At 43.1% G+C, this 19,385-nt stretch overlaps 1 protein-coding gene across 2 annotated transcripts in view; it reads right to left on the bottom strand.

Moving 5' to 3' along the window:
- Nucleotides 1–13,350: 13,350 nt before the first annotated feature.
- Nucleotides 13,351–19,385, bottom strand: part of LOC143942691 (NACHT, LRR and PYD domains-containing protein 12-like) — a 55,090-nt gene continuing 49,055 nt past the window's right edge. For both annotated transcript variants that reach the window (XM_077464069.1, XM_077464068.1), the window contains 2 exons: nucleotides 15,544–15,708; nucleotides 13,351–13,583 (listed from right to left, as the gene is read on the bottom strand). In XM_077464069.1, the coding sequence (XP_077320195.1) occupies nucleotides 13,517–13,583; nucleotides 15,544–15,708 (232 nt within the window). In that variant the 3' untranslated portion in view covers nucleotides 13,351–13,516. The remainder of the gene's footprint in view (nucleotides 13,584–15,543; nucleotides 15,709–19,385) is intronic.

The raw sequence follows: 19,385 nt of genomic DNA, 5'->3' as shown, positions 1-19,385 counted from the left end.
CACTGGCGTTGTTGGTGGAGTACTCAAAACAGAGCAACAAGGCACACAGGTCTTGCATGGAGGCCCAGTTATTGGTGGTGAAGTGGTGCTGTTCCGCAGAGCGACTCACGCATGCATGCTGCAGCTGAAACTCCACTATCGCCTGCTGCTGCTCGCACAGTCTGGCCAGCATGTGCCAGGTGGAGTTCCACCTTGTGGGCACGTCACATATGAGGTGGTGAGCGGGAAGGCCGAAGTTACGCTGCAGTGCTGACCGGCGAGCAGCAGCAGGGTGAGAACATGCACACAGACGGTCCGCACTTTCTGCAGCAGCTCTGGCATATGGGGGTAATTTTTAAGGAACCTCTGGACCACCAAGTTCAGCACATGCGCCAGGCAAGGGATGTGCGTCAAACCGGCTAGGCCCAGAGCTGCTACTAGAGTTCACCCATTATCGCACACCACCAGGCCGGGCTTGAGGCTCACTGCCACCAACCACTCATTGGTCTGTTGTTCCATGTCCCTCCACAACTCCTGCACGGTGTGGGGTTTTTCCCCCAAACAGGAAAGTTTTAAAACTGCCTGCTGTCATTTACCCCTGGCTGTGCTGAAGTTGGTGGTGAAGGTGTTACGCTGACCGGATGAGGAGGCGGTAGAGGATGAGGAAGCGGAGTAGGAGGAGTTAGCAACAGGAGGCAAACTGAAGCGTCCTGCAATCCTCGGTGGTGGAAGGACATGCGCCAAACTGCTATCTGCTATCCGCCACTGAATTTACCCAGTGTGCTGTTAGGGAGATATAACGTCCCTGACCGCGCTCACTGGTCCACATATCTGTAGTTAGGCGGACCTTGCCACAGATGGCGTTGCACAGTGCACACCTGATTTTGTCCCCCACTTGGTTGTGCAGGGAAGGGATGGCTCGCCTGGAAAAGTAGTGGTGGCTGGGTACAACGTACTGTGGGACAGCTAATGCCATCAGGCTTTTAAAACTCTGCATCTCCAACATTTTGCTGCCATTTGCAGCTCTCTAGCCCTTTCCATTACTTTTTTAGAGCCATTTTAGTCCTCAAAAGTTCGGGTCCCCATTGACTTCAATGGGGTTCGGGTTCAGGGTCAAATTTGGGTCCCAAACTCGAACTTTTTTGCGAAGTTCGGCCGAACCTATCGAACCCCAACATCTAGGTTGTCGGCTCAACCCTACTCATTTTACTCGCAAATAATAAAAACCGCAGAGGCGATCAAATACCACCAAAATAAAGCTCTATTTGTGGGAAAAAAAGGACGTCAATTTGGTTTGGGTACAATGGCGCACGATCGCGCAAGTGTCAGTTAAAACGACGCAGTGACGAATCGCAAAAAAAGTGCTCTGGTCAGGAAGGGGGTAAAATCTTCCGGGGCTGACTTGGTTAAATTTGCCTGTGATTGGGGGTTATTAAAGGTTATTAAAAAATACAATAAAAATAAAAATGCATACAGTTAAACTAATAATAAACAACTCTGGCTACAATGCTTAAAGTGGTTGTAAACCTCAGACATAAAATATGAACAAATCATATCCCTCTACATTTTTTCCCCACAAATAGAGCTTTCTTTTGGTGGTATTTTATCGCCTCTACGGTTTTTATTTTTTGTGCTATGAACAAAAAAAGAGCGACAATTCTGGTAAAAAAAAAAAACACAATGGGGGTTATTTACTAAAGGCAAATCCACTTTGCACTACGAGTGCAAACTACAAGTACAAAGCGCACTTGGAAGTGCATTCGCTGTAGATCCGAGGGGGGACATGCAAGGAAAAAAAAAACAAAAAAAACAGCATTTTAGCTTGCACATGATTGGATGATAAAATCAGCAGAGCTTCCCCTCAGATTTACAGCGGCTGCACTTCCAAGTGTGCTTTGCACTTGTAGTTTGTACTTGTAGTGCAAAGTGGATTTGCCTTTCGTAAATAACCTCCAATATTTTGTACTTTTTGCTATGATAAATATCCTAATTTCTTTTAAAAAAAGCATTTTCTTTCCTCAGTTTAGGCGGATATTTATTCTTCTACATATTTTTAGTACAAAAAAACGCAATAAGTGTATATTTATTGGTTTGCGCAAAAGTTATAGTGTCTACAAAATAGATGATAGTTTTATAGCATTTGTATTAGTATTTTTTTTTTTTACTAGTAATGGCGGCAATCTGCAATTTTCATCGTGACTGCGACATTATGGTGGACACATCGGACACTTTGAACACATTTTTGGGACCATTCACATTTATACAGTGATCAGTGCAATTAAAAATGCATTGATTACTGTAAAAATGTCACTGGCAGGGAAGGGGTTAACACTAGGGGGCGATCAAGGGGTTAATTGTGTTCCCTAGTGTGTGTTCTAACTGAAGGGGGGATGGGACTGACTATAGGAGATGACAGATCGTCTGTTCATACTTTCTATGAACAGACGATCTGTCTCTTCTCCCCTCAGAGAACCGGAAATTGTGTGTTTACACACAGAGATCCTGGTTCTCGCCGTGTTACGAGCGATCGCGGGAGCCCGGCGGTCATCGAGACCGCCGGGCACTCGCCTCGGCTCTGGGGGCGCACGCCCCCCTAGTGGCTGCCTTAGGAACTGACGTAGCAAATTGCCTGCATGTACCATTCTCCCGCTGTACAACTGCGGCGGATGGTTGGCAAGCGGTTAAGGGGTTAAAAAGAGGGCGGCTCTAAGTGCAGCAGCATTAAGACTTTTAATTCACCAAAGGATTAAAAACACTTACTAGAGGTTGAAAAACTTACTTTCCAGGCACCAATCATAAGACCCCTATTATAGGTCTAGCTTTCACTGTAGTAACTCTGCAGTATTTTAATGTGTTTTTTTTTTGTTTTTTTATCTTTATGTATTCATTTTTCATAAAAAAATTTAATAAATGTTAATAAAAATGTTTTAGTTTTTTTATGATTGGTGCCTGGAAAGTTAATTTTTTCACTTTCATTATTTGACCAATTGATGTTTAGGACGTGGCTCCCTCAAGATCCCACAGTTCCATCCTGTGTTGGTTGCTTTGATAACTTTTTAGCCCCGTACAACACGATCAGATTCTCCTACAGGAATTATGTGATATGACGGGCTGTTGGCGGGAAAATCTGACCGTGTGTACGCTCCATCGGACGAATTGTTGTCGGGACTTTCCGCAAACAAACGTTGGACGGCAGGTTTTCAAGTTTTTTCACGGACAAATGTCTGTTGTCGGATTTTCCGAGCGTGTGTACACAAGTCCGTCGGACAAAAGTCCAAAGTACAAACAACGCATGCTCGGAAGCAAGGAGGAGCCGGAAGCGGTCGGACTTGTAAACTGGAGTTCGTAATGGAGAATTAACATTGGTGACGCGGCAAATTATGAAATCTGGAAATGCGGCGCACAATTCTCTTCTTCTTTAATGGGATAATAATGAAGCTGCTTTGCTGGTGATACTGATGGAGTTGTTGCAAACTAATTTTCAAAGTTTTTTATTTTCTAGTAATATCAAGAATAATATTATTATGCTTTTTATTTTTTTATTTTGTTTTATTTTTTTTAACCACTTCAGCCCTGGACCAATAAACACCTTAAGGACCAGAGGTCTTTTTACAATTTGGCACTGCACTGCTTTAACTGGTAATTGCGCGGTCATGCAATATTGCACCCAAAAGAAATTTGCGTCCTTTTCTTCCCACAAATAGAGCTTTCTTTTGATGGTATTTGATTGCCTCTGCGATTTTTATTTTTTGTGATATAAACGTAAAAAGAGCGAAAATTTTGAAAAAAAAAGATATTTTCTTCTTTTTGTTATAAGAAAAATCGAATAAACTAAATTTTAGTCATACATTGAGGGCAAAATGTATTCAGCCACATGTCTTTAGTAAAAAAAATGTCAATAAGCGTATATTTATTGGTTTGCGCAAAAGTTATAGCGTCTACAAACTAGAGTACCGTATATACTCGAGTATAAGCCGAGATTTTCAGCCTCTTTTTTGAGGCTGAAAGTGCCCCCTCGGCTTATACTCGAGTCACCGCTGTCTGACTGCTCGATCAGCGTATCGAGCAGACAGACAGCGGCCATTCTAAAATTCAAAAGCCGCGCCTCCGTCTCCGCCTCCGCCTGTGATAGGCGGAACACTGAATTTCCCAGCAGTCAGTGTTCCGCCTATCACGGACATCCGCTCATCCTCGTACTACCGACGAATATGAGAGGATGTCCGTGATAGGCGGAACACAGGCTGCTGGGAAATTCAGTGTTCCGCCTATCACAGGCGAAGGCGGAGGCGCGGCTTTTGAATTTTAGAATGGCCGCCGAGAAGAGCGGCGATCCTGGAAGGACGGAGGAGGCTCGGGACGACGGCTCGGGACGGAGGAGGCACGGGACGGCGGCTCGGGACGGCGGCTCGGGACGGAGGCTCGGGACGGCGGCTCGGGACGGAGGCTCGGGACGGCGGCTCGGGACGGAGGCTCGGGAATTGACTTTGTGGGTATTAGTCTAGCAGAGCTCTGTGCAAGGAGCAGTATAAAGGTAAGAAAAGGGATCCTCCCGTCAAGTTCTCCTTAATTATTTTGCTGATAGCGATTAAGAAAAGTAAGGGCTGTTTTAGAAGTTAATTGATCAACCTCTGTGTGCATTGTATTGTGTGACTGGTATAAGTGTAAAATGATTTCATAAACACTGGTAAGCTTTAAAGTGCAGCAAGTCCATACAGGATTTCTACACATACTAATTGGCATTGTAGATTCAAAAACAAACAAACTATAAACTATGTCCTTATTCTCCAATAATAATCCATACAAATCCCCTACATAATGGCCGGTGATCTATTTTTTCATGAAATAGTTTCTCACTGTGGGTTTTGCTTCCTTGTAATGCCAAATCTTTCCTTTCCCCCATATCTTTTTGATTGGAGCAAGCAGTGCACATTAGTCGTAGTCACACAAGGCTGCACGGACACACACACACAAGGCTGCACGGACACACACACACAGGGATGGATGGATGGACACACACACACAGGGATGGATGGATGGATGGACACACACACAGGGATGGATGGATGGATGGATGGACACACACACAGGGATGGATGGATGGATGGATGGACACACACACAGGGATGGATGGATGGACACACACACAGGGATGGATGGATGGATGGACACACACACAGGGATGGATGGATGGACGGACACACACACAGGGATGGATGGATGGATGGACGGACACACACACAGGGATGGACGGACACACACACAGGGATGGACGGACACACAGGGATGGACAGCCATGTCTCACCCTCGGCTTATACACGAGTCAATAAGTTTTCCAGTTTTTTTGGGGGTAAATTGGGGGCCTCGGCTTATATTCGGGTCGGCCTATACTCGAGTATATACGGTACATTTTCTGGAATTTACACAGCTTTTAATTTATGACTGCCTATCTCATTTCTTGAGGTGCTAAAATGGCAGGGCAGTACAACCCCCCCCCCCCCCCCCCAAATGACCCAATTTTGGAAAGTAGACACCCCAAGGAAATTGCTGATGGGTATGTTGAGCCCATTGAATATGACAAAAAAAATAAAAAATTTACAAAAAGTTGTCACTAAATGATATATTGCTCACACATGCCATGGTTATATGTGGAATTGCACCCCAAAATATATTCTGCTGCTTCTCCTGAGTACGGGGATACCACATATGTGGCACTTTTTGGGAGTCTAGATGTGTACGGCACCCCGAAAACCAATCACCACCTTCAGGATGTCTAATGCCGCGTACACACGGTCGAACTGTTTGACGTACTTAGTCCGATGAAACACATTTCAGCGGACAATCCGCTCGTGTGTGGGCTTCAGTGGACTTTTTCAGCGTGCAGTCCGGAGTACTAAGAATTTTGGATTTTCCAAAAATCTGTCCATTGTACTTTGGTTTCAGCGGACAATACGGTCGTCAGTATGCTAGTTCGACGGACTAAGAATGGCGCATGCCCAGAAAGGATTTACACGGTGGAAGGGTGCTTTGCTGTGTCTTGGACTTCCTATTTCTAGTCCCGTCGTACGTGCTGTACACGTCATCACGCAAGCTTTCGATGGACTGTTTGTGTATCCGTGTGTGGTCAAGTCCGTTCAGTGGAAAGTACGATAGATTGTCCGTCGGATTGTATGACGGACTAAGTACGTCAAACAGTTCGACCGTGTGTACGCGGCATAAGGGTGCAAATTTTTGATTTCACTCCTCACTACCTATCACAGTTTCGAAGGCCATAAAATGCCAAAATAGCACAAAACCCCCCAAAATGACCCCATTTTGAAAAGTAGACACCCCAAGCTATTTACTGAGAGGCATGTTGAGTCCATGAAATATTTTATATTTTGCCACAAGTTGCGGGAATATTACAAACTTTTTTTTTTTTTTGCACAAAGTTGTCACTAAATGATTTATTGCTCACACATGCTATGGGCATAAGTGAAATTACACCCCAAAATAAATTCTGCTGCTTCTCCCGAGTATGGGGATACCACATGTGGGGGACTTTTTGGGAGCCTAGCCTCGTACGGGACCCCGAAAACCAAGCACTGCCTTCCGGATTTAAATATAAAATGCTACCAAAAAAACTGTTATGCCCCGTACACACGAGAGGACTTAATTCCGACAGACCTCCAAAGGAGTTCCGCCGGAGTTCCGCCGGAGTTCTGGCGGACTTTTCGACCGAACGGACTTGGACACACACCATCACACCAAACTCCGACGGAGTCGAACGTGATGACGTACGACTGGATTCAAATAAGGAAGTTCATAGCCAGTAGCCAATAGCTGCCCTAGCGTCGTTTTTAGTCCGTCGGAGTAGCATACACACGAGCGGATTTTTCGAAGGGGACCGGGTCCGGCGGAGTTCCGTCTGGAAAATTTGAAGCATGCTTCATTTCTAAAGTCCGTCAGACTTTAGCTAAGCTAAAGTCCGTTGCAGCCCACACACGATCGGATAGTCTGACGGACTCAGTCCGTCGGACTTTGGATGTCGAAAAGTCCACTCGTGTGTACGCGGCCTTAGCGATCGCAGGGATCAGGCCTGACTCTGCGATCGCTGCAGTTGTGTGTTTAGTGTTTTGTAAGTGACAGTGATCGATCGATACTGCACTTGGGTGGGCTGGGCAGAGGGGCAAAACGCAGGTGCTAGCAGGTATCTGGGCTGATCCCGCTAACAATGCATTTTTTTGGAACCCTAAACTGCTGGGGACGCTAGTATAGATCTGATCAGATCAGATATTGATCTGTTCAGATTCTATACCACTACGGGAGGTTTATGCTTTGCGTGTGGGTGTTAGCGGTACTGGCACTAACCTAGCGCTGCCTGGGGCGACGCAGACCCTGACCCTAAAACCTAATTGATATCACCCGCCGGGTGATCAGGGGGTTAAACCTTTATTGGGTAATAAATGGTGGGTGCCCTGATGCTATAAAAAACAAACTAACCAGAGTCACCCGTAACACTTATACGGTGATCAGTGGTGAAAGGGTTAACTAGGGGCAATCAGGGGGTTCAAATTTTTATTAGGTAGTATATGGGGTCCCTGGCGCTATATAAAAACCTGACGGGGAACCTAAATAACTAACTGGCTAACCAGCGTCACCAGTGGCACTTATACTGTGATCGCTGGTGAAAGGGTTAACTAGGGGCAATCAGGGGGTTAAAACCATTTTTGGGTAGTATATGGGGGTACCTAATGCTATAAAAACCTGGCGGTGAACCTAAAAAAATAACTAGCTACCTAACGACACTAGTGACACTAATGCAGTGATCAGAAAAACGATCGCTTAGTGACACTGGCAAAAGGGGGTGAAAGGGTTAACTAGGGGCAATCAGGGGGCTAAAACCATTATTGGGTAGTATATCGGGGTACCTAGCGCTATAAAAACCTGGCGGTGAACCTAAAAAAATAACTAGCTACCTAGCGGCACTAGTGACACTAATGCAGCGATCAGAAAAACGATCGCTTAGTGACACTGGCAAAAGGGGGTGAAAGGGTTAACTAGGGGCAATCAGGGGGTTAAAACCATTATTGGGTAGTATATTGGGGTACCTAGCGCTATAAAAACCTGGCGGTGAACCTAAAAAAAAAAACTAGATACCTAGCGACACTAGCGACACTAATGCAGCGATCAGAAAAATGATTGCTTAGTGACACTGGCAAAAGGGGGTGAAAGGGTTAACTAGGGGCAATCAGGGGGTTAAAACCATTATTGGGTAGTATATCGGGGTACCTAGCGCTATAAAAACCAGGCGGTGAACCTAAAAAAATAACTAGCTACCTAGCGACACTTGCGACACTAATGCAGCGATCAGAAAAATGATCGCTTAGTGACACTGGCAAAAGGGGGTGAAAGGGTTAACTCTAGGGGCAATCAGGGGGTTAAACCTTTATTGGGGGGTGATAGGGGGCTACCCTGGACCTAACACTAACTGCCCTGACAGTTTTTACTGTTACAACTGACATTGAATGCAGTGATCAGTAAATAAACGATCAATGCAATCAGTGACACTGTGACTGGGGGGGGAGGGGGGGCAGGGGGGTCGGGGGGCGATCGGGGGGGTTTGTGTACCTATGTGTACCTATGTGTTAGAGTAGTGTTTTGGTGCCCTTACTTTTTGTCTTCTCCTTGTAGTCCGGTCAAAAGAATCCGAGGAGAATGACGTCATTTCCTCCTTCCTGTGTATACAATACACAGTGGGAGGAAGCTTCTCATTGGCCAGGAGCGATCCAGAGGGGGTGGCCAGAAACCCACGGCCATCCCCTCATCACGGATCGCTCCTGAAGCGAACCGGACCTCCGTATCCAGCAGGAGGGGGTCCGATCGGACCCCCCACCCGCTGGAAGGCAGGCACATACATGTACGTGCTTGTGCCTGCCTGTGCCATTGCGATTACGTACAATGGCAATACGGCGGTCCTTAAGTGGTTAAATTGTGCAAGTTACTACAACACCATTATCCCAGAGTTTTTAAGATCAAACTATGTTGGTGTCCCTTGTCAATTTTATGTTGTATTTTTTTAAATGTAACTGCCTACTCCCCAACTGTCATTTGAAGTAAAACACATAGCCAAGTATTATTCTCCACAATTTCTTTTTTATTGTGCATTAAAAAAATAAAAAAAATAAAAATTAGACATATTATCTGCCAATAGAACTTAACCAAAAAGTGCATTCTATGCATCCAAAATTATAGAAAATATAACAAATCAAATCATTATTATTCAACCAAAAAATTATGTCAAAGCAATAACTCCAAGGCCAATAATAAATAACACGTTATCTCCTCCGATTCCGCAACATATCTGGTTGACCAACGGCCGTTCAGAAACTAACTGAAATGCGCGAACTGAAAAATGCAAATCAACACTCACCAAACTTCTACTAACACAGAATTAGCAAAAGGAGCCCAAAGGGTGGCGCTAAAGAGCTGAAAAACAACGTAGTGCGTCACTACGTTCGTGTTTGTTGGCCCGACATTTGTGTGGCCGTGTGTATGCAAGACAAGTTTGGGCCAGCGCCCTTTCGAACAAAATTTTCACGGTTTTGTTGGCCAACAATCCGATCGCGTGTACGAGGCTTTACAGAGCCGCTAAAACAAGGCAGCTAGGCATTGTATATATCTGCTGAGAACCTTTGTTAATTATATTTGATTTTTTAATTCTGAACATTAAAAAAGAAAACAACATATATACATGTATACAAAAACTGAATTTTTTTTTTTTTCGTTTGATGCAAAAAAGGATATAACTATATATTGTATCTATCTATATACATACATATGTCAAAAAAAAAGAGGGGAAAGGGGTTCGGGACTGAATGAAGCACGTAGGTATAAAAGAGCTGAAAAACAACGTAGTGCGTCACTACGTTCGTGTTTGTTGGCCGACAATTGTGTGGCCGTGTGTATGCAAGACAAGTTTGGGCCAGCGCCCTTCGGACAAAATTCCACAGTTTTGTTGGCCAACAATCCGATCGCGTGTACGAGGCTTTACAGAGCCGCTAAAACAAGGCATCGTATACATCTGCTGAGAACTTTTGTTAATTATATTTGATTTTTTAATTCTGAACATTAAAAAAGAAAACAATATATATATATATATATATACAAAAACAGAATTTTTTTTTCCATTTGATGCAAGAAAGGATATAACTATATATCGTATCTATCTATATACATACATATGTAAAAAAAAAAAAAAAAAAAAAAAGAGGGGAAAGGGATTCCCGGACTTTGAATGAAGCACGTCGGTATAAAGAATTCAGTTTATTGTATAAATTAACATACAAGCGCATAATCATGAGTAAGTGTATATCCAATACAATTCTAATAACTGGTACAATTCATAAAAATTGATATCTGCTGTTTTTTTTTTGCCTTCCTCTGGATCAACTGTGGGTATAGAATTGGGTATATGGGATTGTATCGTGGTTGAACTGGATGGACTTGGGTCTTTTTTCAACCTGACTAACTATGTAACTATATCTATACATACAATGTTACCGATTGCCACATGATTATAAACGATTAATATCAAAAAAAGATACATACTGACAGATATCAACTGGATCTTAGGGGCACGGCATATAATAGCTCTACGCATTTCGTGGGTTGATCCACTCTTCAGGAGCATGCTCGGGAGTTCAATAAACTATAATAGGAGTTGCTGTATGGTCTGATCCTACCCAAGGAAAAAAGAAAAATCATAAAGAATAAAATAAAACAAAACCATGTATAAAACCCCACTCTCTACAAGGTTGACTATATGATAAAAGTGCGGCACTGTAGATTGGGGACGCCCAAGTGGGGCATCTCCAACGGGAGCTGAGGTGGTGTGAGTTGGCCGGCTGTCCAGCAAGCAAAATCATCCAGGGGAGACAGATTTCCAGAAGTTGAAGTAGTCACCATAGGTGCTGAGACCATCAATGAAGGACTTATGAAAAAATATATATGTCTATATTTTTTTTTATATAGGTATAGTATGACACGTGCGAGGTGTCCTGTACTCGGTAAAGAACAGGGGGATTGAGGTACTAAAAAGTATTGGTGGTAGCCGAGGTGTAAGAAGTGGAAAGTGATGAGGATATAAACCCATCACCAGAAGAGGTTGAATAGAAACGTGTAAGAAGTGAAGAAGATCTAAACCAGCTTTTCTCAACCTTTTCAACACAGAGGAACCCTGGAAATAATTCTCCAGTCTTCTCCAGTCTTGTGGAACCCCTGCTAAAAATGGAAAATCTACGACTCATCGTACATTAGTGTCAATGAGAAGAATGCTTCTTACACGTGTGGTTATTGGGAAGAATTTACCCCCTTACAGATAACTAAAAAGATCAATAGTGTCCTTGAGAACTTACCTGAGAGGCAGAAATTGACCATTGCTCAGGGAACCCCCAGCAACCTCTAGAGGAACCCAAGGGTTCCACTGAACCCTGGTTGAGCAGCCCTAATCTAAACGCATCACCAATAAAGATTGAATAAAAAGGTGTAAAAAAGTTGAAAAGTGAAAAGGATATAAAATGCATCACCAAGAAAGGTTGAATAATACAATCTAACAGTGCAGTGCAACTAGAGTTCATAGGGTCCCGGGACCCAAGGAGACTCATGTAGTGAACCTAAGTGAGCAAGGACACACCAGAGTCACACTGCTGTGGCACTGCCCCTCCTTTCCACGGTAGTACCAACTGGTGGGTAGATGGAGGAGTGTAATGGCACCAACGCCAGGTGGTTCTCTGCCCGGCCAAGGACGCCTCCCTCCTGCGTGATGGCCCCTGTCCTTATAGGCTTCACCCAGGGACGTCAGATTCACCTTGGTGTGTTGTTGGAGATGCCCTACTTTGGGGGTCCCCAATCTACAGTGCCACACTTTTATTATATAGTCAACCTTGTAAGTATGGTTGCCTACATGACGTTGGTGAGTGCGTGATGGCCCCTGTCCTTATAGGCTTCACCCAGGGATGTCAGATTCACCCTGGTGTGTTGTTGGAGATGCCCCCATTTGGGGGTCCCCAATCTACAGTGCCACACTTTTATTATATAGTCAACCTTGTAAATATGGTCGCCTACGTGACGTTGGTGGGCGTGTGATGGCCCCTGTCCTTATAGGCTTCACCCCGGAACGTCAGATTCACCCTGGTGTGTTGTTGGAGATGACCTCTTTTGGGGGTCCCCAATCTACAGTGCCACACTTTTATTATAGTATGGTATGGTCGGCTACGTGACGTTGGTGGCCGTGTGATGGCCTCTGTCCTTATAGACTTCATCCAGGGACGTCAGATTCACCTTGGTGTGTTGTTAGAGATGATCTCCTTTGGGGGTCCCCAATCTACAGTGCCACACTTTTATTATATAGTCAACCTTGTAAGTATGGTCGCCTACGTGACGTTGGTGGGCGTGTGATGGCTCCTGTCCTTATAGGCTTCACCCAGGGACGTCAGATTCACCCTGGTGTGTTGTTGGAGATGCCCTCCTTTGGGGGTCCCAAATCTACAGCGCCACACTTTTATTATATAGTCAACCTTGTAAGTATGGTCGCCTACGTGACGTTGGTGGGCGTGTGATGGCCCCTGTCCTTATAGGCTTCACCCAGGGATGTCAGATGGTAGAGAGTGGGTTTTTATTATATGCCATGCCCCTATGATTCAATTGATATCTGTCAGTATGTATAATTTTTTATATTAATCGTTTATAATCATGTGGCAACCCGTCTACATTGTATGTATAGATATACGTTTTTTACGAATTGTACCAGTTATTATAATTGTATTGGATATACACTTAGCCCTTGTACACACGGTCGGAGATTCTGTCGGAATGTTTCCTATTGGACCGCTTTGTCGGATATTCCGACTGTGGGTGGTCTCCATCGGACTGTTTCCGTCGGAATATCCGACGGACCAACTTTTCCAACTTGCCGGTAAAATTTTCCGACAAAATGCTCCTATCGGGCATACTCCGATCATGTGTAGCCTACTCCGATCAGACAAAGTGCCACGCATGCTCAGATCAAATTCCTAGGCCAAAGCTATTGGCTACTAGCCTGAACGTAGTCCCGTCGTAACGAAATAACATCATCACGTTATGTACAATCTGATTTTCCAACAACTTAGTCCGACCGTGTGTATGCAACATCACTTCCGGACCTCCTCCGGAATTAATCCGTCGGAATTACACTCCGACCGTGTGTACAAGGGCTTACTCATGATTATGCGTTTGTATGTTAATTTATACAATAAACTGAATTCTTTATACCTACGTGCATATATATATATATATATATATATATATATATATATATATATATATATATATATATATAATTATTTTATTTTATTTTATTTTTATAATATATATATTTTTTTTTGCTTCTTTGTCTTCATCTTGACTATCTCGACTATCCGTGGTTGTAGCGGCAACAAATCAGTTCATGTTAAAACCACATAGAGCCTCCTCTGTGCTCATCTCTCGGGTCAGTTGTATTTCTTCTGCACTCTTCAGATGTTCAGTCTGTAATGTTCATTTCTCTGAATTTCATTTCCATTCCGCCAGAGAATTCATTTGTGCCGATCCTCAATAAAGAAAAAACGATGTTAGCAGAATTTAAAGAAAGGCAGTGCCAGGACGAGGTCCTTTAGAGCCCAAAGCTTCGCAAAGTCTGCCCATTCTCTTTGGTGAACCTACATAGTGTTGGGCCCCGTCACACCTGAACATTCTATTGTATTATCATATGCTCGGTACCATGTGGTAGTTTGTCGGGTAGCATGTGTTACGGTAAGGTAGCTCATAAGCCAGGGGTCTCCAAACTTTCTAAACAAAGGGCCGGTTTACTATCCTTCAGGCTTTAGGGGGCTCAAATGCAGCTGGTGGGAGTAGAAAATGCCATGCCGTCAATGTGAGTGGGCAATACCCCATTATTGGTTTTAATGGGGGGGGAAATACAATAGAAAAAAAATAGAATAGAAACTAGAATAAAATAAAATAGAAAGAATATAACGGTTATATTCTTTATATTTTATTCCCTTCTACTGTATATGAATTGTTTTTCAATTCTCTTCTACTCAATTCTTTTTTTATCTTCTATAATCTTTTCTATTCAAATCCATTCTATTTGAAATTCGAATTTCAGAGGATGGTTATTTTCTTCATATTTTATTTTATTCTATTCTATTGTTTTTCTTCTTCTTGAATTCAATTTTTTTCAAATTTGAATTTGTTTTTGAATTCAAATCAAATTTAGGTTCATTATTTGGGATTTGTTTAAATTCGTTACTATTGTAATTCAGTAATTCGGGTTACATCTAAAAATTTCCGAATAATGGAAACTCCTCCAAATTTAGATTCAGAACAAAATGAATTGCACATCAACAATTCATCTAGATTTGTCCTTATGTATGTATAGTTCTGTGCCCAGACAGGAAATGGGAACTCTCCGCACAACAAAGTCGTCACACGTTAGAAAATCCGAAAATCCAAAAATTCGAAAATCCAAAAATTCAAAGATTTGGAGATTTGAAAATTTGAAAATCCGAGCATAAGATTTTTTTTTTTTAAAAGAACGAAAATCCAAAAATGAGAAAACCCGAAAATTTGAAAATCTGAAATAACTATTGGATAATAACTATTACTAACTATTAAATATAGATATTGGAATTTCCTTTGAAATTTGTCTGTTAAGTAATTGTAATGAATACAAATTTATCTAAAGTTATGAATTATCTGAAATAACGAATGCTGCATCTAAACTGATGGAATGTAACAAATAAATAATAATAAATAATAATAATATAATAATAAAATGTTTTATTATTATTATTTATCATTATTAATGATTTGAAACATTCCATTTGTTTAGATACGGCATTAGTTATTTCGGATCATTTGTAACTTCATATTCATTACATTCACTAACAGCCAAACTTGAAAGGAAATTCCAATTACCTATAATTTAATAGTTAGTTATTATTAGTTATTATTTTGGATTTTCTCATTTTCGGATTTTATAATTTTCGTTTTTATTTTTGGATTTCCGTTCTTTTAAATTTTCCGATTTTCGTTCTTATTTTCCGATTTTCTAATTTTCTAATTTCCCAAATTTACAAATTTTAGAAGTTTCGGATTTCGAACTTCCGAATCTTTGAATTTTCGAATATACAAAAATTAATTTGAAATAACAAATTTTGATCATAATGGATTTCCCGAATCTACAAATTTTAGAATTTTTGGATTTCGAACTTCCGAATATTTGAATTTTCAAATCTACGAAAATGTATTTGAAATAACAAATTTTGATCATAACGGATCCCCAGAAGAATGAACTCTCCCCCCAAAAAAAACAAAAAAAGAATGAAACGAAACCAAACACATTTTTTGGCAGCGCACATGTCTAGTTATCGGGCAGGTACCATGGGTGGGGACTGTCACAGTTATGGTTGAGCTAAAACAGACTGGAGTACCCTTTTCTTGTCTAAGTAAGAAAACTGGAAATTATTCTCCTACAAGGGCATGACAAAGGACTCAATAAAGAATTACCTGATCTGCTGGAGGTTTGGTGAATTCTTTTTCAGCATTTCAAGGGGTTTGGCACTGACGTCGGTGAGATAATTAAGACTCAGGTTGAGGTGTGTGAGGTTTCGGCTGTGACAGAGCAGCGGCAGATGTACAGCATACTCGTCCGTCAGCTTCACTTGCTGTAGACTGTTAGACATGGACAGTTCAGTGGTATGCCATAAACAATTGTAACCTTTTTGTACCAATTCAATACCAAGTATTTCACCCCCCCCCCCTTCCTGCCCAGGCCAATTTTCAGCTTTCAGCGCTGTCGCTTTTGGATGACAATTGTGCGGTCCTGCAGCGCTGTACCCATATGATATTTTTATCATTTTGTTCAAACAACTAATGCTTTATTTTGGTGGTATTTAACTACCAGCTGTTTTTTTTTTGTACTAAATAAATGAAAAAAAGGCTGAAAATTTTGAAATAAAAAAACATGTTTTTCTTAATTTCTGTTATAGAATTTTGCAAATAAATAATCTTTTCTCATACATGAAGGTCAAAATGTATTCTGCTACATTTATTTGGTAAAGATAACCCAAATCAGTGTATAGTATTTAGTCTGTAGGAAAGTTATAGAGTCCACAAACTATGGTATAGGTCTGTATATATTATATTATATTATATTAATATATTATTAATATATATATATATATATATATATATATATATATATATATATATATATATATATGTGTGTAAGAAGGCCAGTGTGGTGGCCTGAATTTATGGGAGGAGCCCGGAGGGTATTTAACCAGCCCGCTCGCCTGTGGTCTTTGTCGGTTTCCGGTGCGCGGCACTACGTCACTAGGCCGACGGCTCGTGTTTCGTTTCCATTCGGACAAAACGTCTCTCTCGTGGTTTTCTTTCCCGTTCGTTTTGTACAACGTCGCCGGCTCTGTACAACGTCGCCAGCTCGACTGCCGCAGGTAAGGGTCTCGATTGACCTTCCTGTACTATTTTTAGTGTCGTTAAAGCCTGAAATATCGAATCGTTCGTTATGATACCGGTTGTTATCACTCAATACGCTCCAATTTTGCAGCGCCCTTCATTTCACGGGCGTCATTTCGGTACATATTGCTGGTAGGAAAAAACTGCACTGTTTTAGTACTTATTATATAGTCTCGTTACCGTGTTCCACAGTCAAAATCGTTTCCAGTCGTGTCTCACGGCACAACGACTCCTACCTCTGCCATAGCTGGCTCACGTAGGTCATTTCATCATTTCACTCGTTGTTACGCACGGCGCTCCAATTCGAATCCAGTCGCATCCGCTTAATGCGCCGATTCATTCCGGTGTGCCCCTAACTGCTTGGCCGCATTTCAGTACATGCTCCAGAGCTCGTTCGTGGCTAATCGATCGGGTCTCTGTCATGGGAATTCATTTCACTGTCACCTAGTACGTTCGAATCGAAACCAGTCGCTGTTCTCGAACGCACAGGTTCGATCGACGTGTCCCAGTTACGTTGGCCTCATTTCGGTACATGCTCCAGAGCTCGCTCGTGACTAATCGATCGGGTCTCTGTCATGGGAATCATTTCACTGTCACCTAGTACGTTCGAGTCGAAACCAGTCACATTTCTCAAGAAAAACGCACAGGTTCGATCAACGTGTCCCAGTTACGTTGGCCTCATTTCGGTACATGCTCCAGAGCTCGCTCGTGGCTAATCGATCGGGTCTCTGTCATGGGAATCATTTCACTGTCACCTAGTACGTTCGAGTCGAAACCAGTCGCATTTCTCAAGAAAACGCACAGGTTCGATCGACGTGTCCCAGTTGTGTTGGCCTCATTTCGGTACATGCTCCAGGGCCCGCTCGTTGCTAAGCGATCGGGTCTCTGTCATGGGATCATTTCACTGTCACGTATCACGTTCCGATACGAATCCAGTCGCGTCTACGATGCACCAATTCGTCCCGGCGTGCCCCAGGTATTTTCGGCCTCATTTCAGTACATGCTCCGGAGTCCCGTTCGTTGTCAGTCGCAATCGCGGCACGACCGATTCGGGCCTCTGTCATGGCAAACTTTTGTCACTCATTTCACTGTCACTTACCGCGCTCCGATTCGAATCTAGTCGCATCCGTGATGCACCGATTCGTTTCGGTGTGCCCCAGTTGGTTACGGCCTCATTTCAGTACATGCTCCAGAGTCAGGATTCATTATTGGTTGCAGGTTTCGGTTCTCTGATTCATGACTCTGTCATGGGAAATCAATTTCACTGTCACGTAAGACGTCCAATACGAATCCAGTCGCATCTACGATGCACCGATTCGTCCCGGCGCGCCCCAGGTATTTCAGCCACGTTCTAGTACTTGCTTTAGAGCATGCACGATTAACGGATAGTCGCAACAGCGGCACGACTGACTCATGCCTCTGTCATGGCAATCAAATAAATTTCACCGCCACGTACCGCGCTCCGTTTCGAATCCAGTTGCATACATGCACCGATTCGTTACGGTGTGCCCCAGTGCTTTAGCCTCATTTCAGTGCATGCTCCAGAGTCCGGTTCATCATCAGTCACAGTCACGGCATGACCGGCTTATGCCTCTGTCATAACAGGTTTTCATTAAATGGACCGTAGTATACAGTGCCCCGTTTCGAGTCGGTCGCATCTGACATGCAAACACATCCCCAGGCACAGATTTCTGGCAATCGTTGCAAGCACGCATTCAAGCATAGACTTCTTGCAATCTTTGCATACACGCATCCAAGCATGGACGCACACAAGCGTAGACTTCTCACGATCGTTGCAAACACGCATCCAAGCGTAGACTTCTGGCAATCGTTGCAAGCACGCATCCTAGCATAGACCTCTTGCAATCGTTGCTAGTACGCAGTCAAGCATGGATGTCTTGCAGTTGGTGCGAGTACGCATACAAGCCTGGACTTCTCGCAATCGTTGCAAGCTCGCATTCAAGTGTAGACTTCTTGCAACCGTTGCGAGCACGCATTCAAGCATGGACGTCGTACAGTCGTTGCAAGTTCGCATACAAGCGTAGACTTTTGCAATCGTTGCAAGCACGAATCCAAGCATAGACTTCTTGCAAATCATTGCAAGCACGCATCAAGCATAATCTTCGTGCAATTGTTGCAAGCACGCATTCAAGCATGGAAGTCTGGCAGTCGTTGCAAGCACGCATACAAGAATAGACTTCTTGCAATCATTGCAAACACGCATCCATGCGTAGACTTCTTGCAGTCATTGCAAGCATGCATCCAAGCGTAGATTTCTTGCAATCGTTGCAGGCACGCATCCAATCATAGACTTCTTGCAATCATTACAAGCACACATTCAGGCATAGACCTCTGGCAAATCATTGCTAGCACGCATTCGAGCATAAGACCTCTTGCAATCATTGCGAGCAGATGTCCAGGCACAAACTTGTTGCAATCATTGCTAGCAGGCAGTTCCGGCTGGCTCAATAGATTGCTTTGGGAAAACCTGGATACTTTCCTAAATGTACATTGTAATGGGGTACTTATTTTATAGGTAAAGTTGGTCCAGGGAAAATCCGATTGCCTCTCGGGGGATCAGGAAGGAATTTTTTCCCTGCTGTAGCAAATTGGGCCATGCTCTGCTGGGGTTTTTTGCCTTCCTCTGGATCAGCTGTGGGTGTAGAATTGGGTGTGTCGGGTTGTGCGATATTTATTTGTTTGATTTATGGTTGGGACTGGATGGACTTCTGTCTTTTCCGACCTGGCTACCCATGTATCTTACCATAACTTCTTGCAATCGTTGCAGGCACGCATCCTGGCATAACTCCTTGAAATCATTGCAGGCACGCATCCTGGCATAACTTCTAGCAATCATTGCACACACGCAT

This window comes from Lithobates pipiens, unplaced genomic scaffold, assembly GCF_037356315.1.
Source record: "Lithobates pipiens isolate NorthernLeopardFrog02 unplaced genomic scaffold, aLitPip1_a1.2 Scaffold_30, whole genome shotgun sequence".
NCBI lineage: Eukaryota > Metazoa > Chordata > Amphibia > Anura > Ranidae > Lithobates > Lithobates pipiens.
Note: the sequence above shows the minus strand (reverse complement) of the source record. Positions and strands in the feature narration are given on the sequence as shown.